Source organism: Geospiza fortis, unplaced genomic scaffold, assembly GCF_000277835.1.
Source record: "Geospiza fortis unplaced genomic scaffold, GeoFor_1.0 scaffold117, whole genome shotgun sequence".
Classification (NCBI taxonomy): Eukaryota; Metazoa; Chordata; class Aves; order Passeriformes; family Thraupidae; genus Geospiza; species Geospiza fortis.
The window spans coordinates 711,178-719,677 of NW_005054500.1; the positions used below are offsets into that span (position 1 = coordinate 711,178).

General features: G+C 50.7%; 1 protein-coding gene across 1 annotated transcript in view; it reads right to left on the reverse strand.

The window, feature by feature from the left end:
* Positions 1 to 1,310: 1,310 nt before the first annotated feature.
* Positions 1,311 to 8,500, reverse strand: part of LOC102033020 (ligand of Numb protein X 2-like) — a 23,244-nt gene continuing 16,054 nt past the window's right edge. The window contains exons 6-10 of the mRNA XM_005428722.2: positions 7,889 to 8,068; positions 6,693 to 6,867; positions 6,323 to 6,533; positions 2,510 to 2,668; positions 1,311 to 1,651 (exon numbers count right to left, since the gene is read on the reverse strand). Coding sequence (XP_005428779.1) covers positions 1,516 to 1,651; positions 2,510 to 2,668; positions 6,323 to 6,533; positions 6,693 to 6,867; positions 7,889 to 8,068 — 861 coding nt within the window. The 3' untranslated portion in view covers positions 1,311 to 1,515. The remainder of the gene's footprint in view (positions 1,652 to 2,509; positions 2,669 to 6,322; positions 6,534 to 6,692; positions 6,868 to 7,888; positions 8,069 to 8,500) is intronic.

Sequence of the window (8,500 nt, forward strand, 5' to 3'; positions counted from 1 at the left end):
GCGGTGCCCTGGGCTGGTGGCAGGATGGAGCTGAGGCTCCTGCAGTGCCCTGGGCTCTGGGACAGGCCCTGCTGTCCCTGTCTGCAGCTCCCAGCACAGGAGGTGAAGTCACTGTGTGTGAACAAGGCCCAGGGACAGCAAATGACAGGAGCCCAGGAGAAGCTTCAGCCAGGCCTGGGCTCTTCCTTGCATGGCTGCTACAAGGAATTAAACATTCATTCAAATGAATTAAACATTCGTTCCAGGCAGCATTTGGACAGGGGACAGACTCCTTGGATTCTTACAAAGCTGCTCCTGCAAAAGGTGCAGCAGAGACAGCACAGGAGCAAAGATCTCTCAGTGCAACCTGGTTTGAGAAGAACCCATCATCTCTGGTGCTCATTAAACTGCTAGAAAAGGGAATTGCTTCAGGTGGAGTTTGCAAGTAGGAACTTTCACAGTGTCAGAGGTCAAAGCACCCTGCCTGGGCTTCAGTTCTTTAATTGTAAATTTTAACTGCACAGTGGGTTTGAACTGAAGCCAGGCTGGGCACAGTCTCCTTCTGGAGGTGACTCTTCCTGCAGCCAAGGATCCTTTGAGCTTCCCCCAATCCCATAAATTGGTATTTTGCTCCAGCTGTAAGAGGGACATGAAGGGAACTGCAGGAGAAATCTCACCTGCCAGTACAGGTGCTTCTGCCCCTGCCTGAACTCTGCCCCTCATCACTGGAAACAGAAAAATAAGACAGGCATCAGGCTGGGCCAGGGCTGTCTGACACCAGCCCACTCCCTTCCGGGGAAAAGCTGCTTTTATCAATCCTAAAACCAGGGAAACCTGTGTGCAATAAGTGAATCTTACCCTTGACCTTTGATAAAGTCACATTTTGCAACATCATATTTCAATGAAACCCCTCTTGCTGATACTTCTGAGAGTGGTTCTTTAAGCTGTTGAAATTGTCCCTTTGCAATAAATCAGTGGAGTTGGCAGGATCCTAACCTGGGATTTGTGCCAGGACCCTCATGCAGGTAACACAGCTCCACCAGCTCTGAGTTACTGTGGGCTTCTCATGTGTTAAATCATCCCTTGGGTTACTGACACCAAAAAATCAGGACTGGGAATCCTGATAGACAGAAATGCCTAAATTGGGTCCACATCCTTACAGATCCAGCAGCTGCTTTTAAAGCCTCTGTTTTAACCTGTTCAAATACTCAATGGAAAGCAGAGCCCTAAAATCAAGGCAAGCCTCAGCAGCCTCCAGGGCAGGTTGTGGAGAAACACTGGGAAGAGCTTTCTGTGCTCCACCAATCCTGAGGAGCTTTAATGAGCCTGGGAAGCTCAACAACTGTTGGATTAACCCTTACTTGGAATTCAGCATCCAGATTTGTTGGTAAAATGTTTTCCATAAAAAGGAAGCAAGGAGTCTTCCATGGCAATGCACCAGGAGGAGTGGAGCAGTCCCTGGTTCCTGGCAGGTGTGGCCTGGGTGGTGCCCAGCTGCTGTTGGATACCTGCAAGTGTTGGGGGTTTGTGGAGCCGTCACACCAGGCTCCCTGGCCAGGACACCACGGTCAGGGTGACTTTGTTCCTCTGCTCCTTCAGCATTGGGATTAATTCTGAGTTGCTCATTCCTATTGCTGGCACTCCGTTCACTGCCACGATTTCATCTCCACACCTGCCCAAAGACAGCATCCAGTCAGGACTGGGGTCATTATTAACCCTGAGCCAAACCATCAACTCCTCCTTGAAAGAACTTCTTCCCTTGAACCAGGGGGCAGGGAAAAGAACACTGCTGGTGCTTGGGTGACAGCAGCGAGGCTCAGGCTGTGCTGGTCAAACCCTGCTGGCCCAGGTCAGTCCTGCAGCTGCAGGCCCTGAGCTGCACTGCCACCACCAGAGCTGGGAGAGGGCCCTGCCCCTCTCTGGCACACCCAGCCCCTTCTGAGCCCCCACAGCCTGTCCCTCAGTGCAGCAGGAGCCCAGGGCTCCCCCCTCAGCTCTGGAGCAAAGCCCAGCTCCCTGCACCCAGCTGTGTCCCCTGCCTCTGTGCCTGGCAGCCCATGGTGCCCCGGAGCCAGCTCAGCGCCCCGGAGGTGCCTGTGGGGTCCTGCAGCCCCACCCTGATCCTCCCACTGGGATCTCACCACAAACCATCTCAGCAAAGCTCGAGTTAAGGCTCCTGCACAGGAGAGCTTTTGCTGCTTCTGTTGGGATACTTCTCCTAATCCATCAAGTTTTATAGTCTGCAACCTCCAAGATTCATCTCAAACATCCCCTTTTTACTTTCACCTAATTTCTCAATTAAACCATTCACAGTTAGGTTTTAAACGGCTGTCAATTCCTTTTCCTTGCACCTTTATGGAAAAACCAGAACACTGCTTAACGCAGGCCTTAGTTTGTTACAAGCTTGGCAACAATATTAACTTCCAAACTGTGCAAGAGTCATTAACCTGGAGCTGAGCTCCTTCCAAGGCTGGAAGTCTGGAACCCCCAGCCCTGGGGTGGGGATGGTTCCCGGGTACCTCACACCTACTTGAGTTTCCTGTCCCGGAACGCGGGAGTGCCGGGCACGATGGTTTTGATGAAGAAGGGTTGGTTGCCTTTGCTTTCCTCAAAGCCTCCCACGATGCTGAAGCCCCAACTTTCCAGGTTTCCTTTACTAAGGACAATATCTTGACAGAAGTGAAGGTAGCTGTGTCAAAAACAGAGAAGTTATGAGGAAAATTGCTTGAGCAGGAATTTATGTTTTCCCTCATGGAAAGCACAGCTATGAACAGCCTCATTTTCCTGGGTTTTAGGATTTGGGACACTCCTTTGCAAGGCGTGTCTGAGGGTTAATTCTCAAATGGGGCGATGCCAGGCCTTTAGAAATCTTTGCAGAGTATTGGTTTAAGTGCTAAGAGGAAATCACCCAGCTCTAAAGGGGTTTGGGATCTGCAAGACTCCTGAATAACTTCATGAATTCTGCTAATGAACACCCACAGCACCAGAGACAAACCCAAATGAACAGTGAGCAGCAGCTACACCCATGCAAGTGATGAGAGTGGAGGGATTTTATCCCCTCTGTGCACTGCAGTGGCACAAGGGAGGCTTTCAGCATCACTGGCAGCAAATGTGAGGTGCAGCAGCTGCCAGGTGAGAGCAGGGAGGATCCAGGATGTCCATTCTGCTATTGGGCTCCTTGTGAGAGCTCCTGGTTCTGGGTGCCAGCCAGTGAGGTCTGTGTCCTCGGGGAGCCCGGGCACTGTGAGATGGCAGTGCCAGCAGCACTGCCCGGGCTGGTGGCACAGAGCCCCCGAGGTGACACGGAGGGTGTGGCAGGAGCTCTCCTGGGCCCTGGCTCCAGCTCGGGCTGAGTCCTGGCACCGGAGCTGTGAAACTCCTGCTCATCATCACCCGCTGAGCTATTCCAGCAGCTAAACTTTTCCTAATAAACGCTTTTGCCTCAAGGGCTTTGCTTGAGCAGTTTGCTGAGGAGTTTCAGATTTCAAAAGCCTTCCCCCAGTTAACTTCTCACCAGGAGAAAGATCCAATTACCTACTTTCAAACTGTAATTTACTTTTGCAGGAGTTTTTCACACATAAACACTAGGAGCCCCAGCTGGAGCTTACTGAATCCTCCATGCTTTCCTTCCACCGGTACCACACAAGTGCAAAAACACAGCTCTGAGCCATGGCTGTGGCAGCTTCTGCAAATGAATAGCCCCGGGAGCAGCAGTGGCTACGTCAGCACAGAACATAAATAAAAACATCAGGCACGTTTCTCCAGGAGCTGGAAAGGGCTGTTTGCTAGGAATCCATTTTCCATATTAAAAAGGGGTTCTAGGAAGAAAAACTTTAATTTACCACAATCAAAAATGACTGTGGGAAAAGAATGGGAGAGTTTAGGGAAGGTCGAGGTGCAGGGTTTATGGTGCCAAGCACGCTGCTGAGCTGGCAGTTCCTGGTCCCTGCTGAGCTGCAGGGGTGGGACTGGGAGCTCCACATGGTTCTTGTGGGAAGAGGCAGACTGGAGTCAGATAAACCCCAGGGAAGAGAGAGGCAGGAAAATTGCCTTTCCACCCCCAATACTACTCCATGACCCACACAGTGCACTGTGCTTTCAAGAAACAAAGGCTTAGAGAGAAAAGATAATCAATCTAAACTTTTGTTTTCTGGTACCTTTGGGATCCAGGTTGTGCTGGATTAGAACATGGGCCCAGTCCAAACCAGCTTTTGAGATGGTATTTTCTACTGTCAGTGGCTGGTGTGGATTTAACACAATGCTAGGAAGAAACCAAGGTTTCTGTTTGACAGAAACAGAAATCACAGGTACAAGAATCAAGGCCTGAATGAAACACACTGGGGGCTCAAGTGTTGCAAGGATCAAATTCACTTCCCTAGCCCTGAGCACTCGTTTCAACTCACACTTTTCAGCAGCAAGTCAGGATTCAAACTAGAAAGAAATACATTCCTCTAAAAGGAAAGGGATATTTCTGCTGGAGCAGAGGAGTAACTGAGGGGAAAAAAAGCTGAACAAACCCAAAATTACACATGCAATTAGCTTTGAGCTTTCACCCTGCAGGACACACCAACACTGGGGCCAGGGCAGCCAAAAGGAGCCGGTGCTGGCTCCAGTCTGGGCACATTTCTGGGGGTTTCTGTGCCAGTGTGGTGCACACAGGGTCTGTCAGGGCCACAGGGCAATGGACATTCCCCTGCAGCACTGGGGGCTTGGTCCTGTGCAAAGGAAACCAGTTTGGGTGGGTCAGGAGCTCTCTGCAATGGAACCACCCCACAGCAGTGATGGCACTGGGGTCTCACTGCAGCTGCACCTCCCTGAGGTGCCAGAGCACCCTGAACATGCCCAGGTGACAAACACCATGTGGGTGACCAGCCAGAGGCCACCAGGTCTCCCTGGGAGCAGGTGGGAGAAGCAGGGAGGAAGCACAGGAATTCCAGCCCCTCTTTAGTGCTGGAAACAGGAGATGGTTCTGTCAGATCCCGAAGTGGGATCCTTGCTGGGTGCCTCCTACCAACCCTCACAGCCAGAACTGCAGACACATTCCAAGGCCAGAATGCAGGCTGGAGTAAAAGGAATCTGGAATCACTTCTTGCTTCAGGAGTCAAAAGAAGGGGGAACATCAATCCCAGCAGCAAAGGAGTTCCCAGCAGTGCATTAAATGCAGGTGATGTCAGGACACTCCTGAAGTGAAGGCAGGAGACCCAGGAGCAGAGAAGACTCCAGTCCCTGCACAGAGCATGGGGAGGCTGCAAGTCACCTGACAGCCAGAGAAATTGGGAAAGGAAGAAAAGAAGCCCAGGCAGGCTCTGCCTTGCTGTAGTTCACTGCAGCAGCAGCCCAGGGAACAAACACCAGGCAGCAGCTGAGGGTTCGTGCCCTGCTTTGGGCTCTCCAGGTGCAGCTCAGGGCCAGCTCACACCAGACCTGCCTGGAGCAGCCAGGCCAATGCCTGGGGGAGCAGAGGGAGATGGGAGGAGCTGCTGAGCACAGGTCAGGTACAGGAGACACAAAAGCTGCCTTTCCTTGGGCTGGTTTTTTCCTTGAGCATTTCTTTACAGGCTGCTAAGTAACACAACAGACGCTTTGTGAGTGGTTCTTTAGGTGTCTCAAAGAACAAGGCTGTAAATGATCCAAGCTTCCCACAGCAGGCTTGGCTTTCTGTTCCACCTGCAGATGCTCCTGCAGTCAGCTGGGATGACAACTGACTCTGCTTTTCACAGTGTTTTGATGTAACTGCTAAAGGGAGGGAGCCAGAGGTTCACCCCTCCAGGAAGGAGAGGGAAATTCAAGCTTCCCTTGGAACTTACCAGGTTAAAACCTGTCCTGAAAAGCTTGGCAGCAGGAAAACTCAACTGTGCAGAATAATTTTTGCTTCATGCTGAAGATGACACAGTTACAACAGCCAAGAAGAGTTAGACTGAAAGAATGTCTGCCCCTAAGTGAGATGATCAGATTAGAAACTCCCAGACAGCCCAGGTGTCTCTTGGCTTGTGTTAGGGGATGCAGACAGAGACACAAAGGGATTTCAGGCAGTACTTTAGCAAGGACTGTATCTAACATTGACTATCACTCTTGAAAAAAGGGGGTTTCAAGGCCTCTAAAGCATGGTTACTGTCCAACAGGAGTGTGGGAATGATGGGTCACTCCAGAAAAGCAGTGGAATTTCCTTATGTACTCATTGTTCTATGATCTCATTGGCAAAGGAGGCTTTCCACTGCCTTTCAGCTAAACGGGAATACCAGGAATACTTCCAAGTTCATCAACAAAGTAATTAATTTATAGTGTTTGAGTGAAAGTCAACCCTGTAATTAACAGCTCTCCATCCAGTCCCTGACAAACATACCTGGGCAATCCCAGCCACGTGATCCAGAGAGGGGACCAGCTGAACCCCTGCTCCCTGATGTCCAGGGCTGGCTCTGGGGAGTTCAGGGAGAGGATTTCCAAGGCTTTCAGTGTGACTGAGTGGGAAGCTGCATTGGATTTCAGAGCTGAGACAGCTTCATAGTAGTTCAGATGAGTCAAATCGATGCCATTTATGCTCAGAAGGACATCCCCTGTTGATGAAATAAAATGGGATTATTACAGACCTGGGCTATGGAGCCCATTTCAGCCTCCAGGGGTCATGGGAGCCCTTTTCCAGCCTCTCTCAGTGTCCAAATCCAGCTTCCATTGAAAATACCCCACAGGATAAAAGGTCTGAGAGCCTCCCTTACCTCTCTTGATTCTGCCATCCCTGAAGAGGCATCCAATGGGCTGCACACTTGTCACATAGATAGGGAGCTTGTTTTTGTTATCCCTTCCACCTCCAATTGTGATTCCCAAAGATTCCTTTGGCTCCTTTTTTATTGCAACTGTCTTCTCGTGACTTACATATCCCTGAGGCAAATCCTACAAAGCAATGACAGCACAAAATGCACTTCATTAATGCATTTAACAGGAGAAGCCCAGCTCTGGAAGACAGCAACATTTGTCTCCTTCATCCAGAGCATTCCAGCAATGTTGCTGGAGGGCAAAGTCAGCTTCCCAGGTCCTTGCTGGGTGGGAATACAGAGCAGCATTTCTAAAGTGAACCCTCAGTGCTGTCCTAATGATCCCAAATCCATTTGCTGCAGGGAGATGCTCCCTCTGAGGAGGGGAATTTTGCACTGAGGAAGAAGCCATGAGCTCATCTCAGGGCTGCTCATGCCAAGCAGTGAAGCTCTCCCTGATTTAATGTTTAGGTTGCAGTGAAGGCACACGTTAGAGCACAGGCTGTACAACAGGGTGTAAATGCTACTCAGGGATTTAAATGCAGGAACAACACTCCAGCCACACAGGACAGGAACTCCCTGAGCTCCAGGGCCACTGAAACACAGCACTCTGAGCAGCTGCAGCAGGTTTGTCACTCAGCTGGAAGTTCTGCACACAGATTACGTCTCTGGGGTCAGCACACTGGGGATTGCCCTCTTGCTCCTGCTGTTTGCTGTGCCCCACAGAGGGGTGGCAGAGCCACTCTGCAGTCACAGCAGCTCCATGGGGCCACCTGGGGATTCTTCTCCTGACCATAAAGGGCTCTGGCCCCACACCAGCTCAGCTGGGTGTCACTGCAGCACCCTCAGTGTGCAGGCTTGATGGATGTCAAGAAGCAAATCCCAACAAATCTCACAGATGGCAAATTCCCTATTGCCCTTTCCCTTTTAAATGATTAAACACCAGCTCTGCACCAACACTGAAGAAATTTTATCACCTTTTCCCCTTAATATGATGTTTCCCTATAGATGACAAAGTGGTTTTTCAAAAGCCCCAAACCTGCCCAAGCAGAAATGGAGCTGCTGATCAGCCTTCTGTGATAAAACACCATCCCAGAACAACACAATGCATTTGCTAAACCGAGAACAAGCAGCACCTTGGCCTCATTTCCCAGCCCCACCTTCTGGTAGGTGGATTTTCTCCTGTAGTGGCTCTGGTCTGGTCGCCTCCGGTGGTGCACGGGGCTGCCCCCATTGCTGCTGCTGCTGCTGCTGTTGGAGGTGCTGCCATCCTCCCCTGGCTCCCCCAGCTGCAGCCCAGACTGCCTCAGGATCACAAAGTTCACTCTGGATTCCGTGGTCTGCCCAGAGAAACAAGGAGTGGAAATTAAAAAGACAGAGAATTGGGTTAGAAAGGAGGGACAGCCCTCGTTGCCTTGGGGAGAGAGAAGGGCTGGCATCAGTTCCTACAGAGGTTCTCCAACAGGTCCTCAATGTGATGCAAAGTCTTTTGTGCTGAGCCAGGGAATGTGATTGGAAAAAGAAAAAGGGAATTAGCAAACATGAGTCAGAAGGAACAGTAGAGGCAGGCTTCACTCGTGCCTCCCTCCCCCACAAATGCCAAACAAGAGAAGGTGGAAAGGGATGATTAATTCCTGCACTTTGCTACAAACAACCAAAATAGCATCTTGTGTTGTGCCACAGAGTGACCAGAGCTGGAACCCTGGCTGCCCCACACACAGTGACCACGACAAGCACTGGATGCTTTCATTGCACAGGAAGTTGTTAAAGCT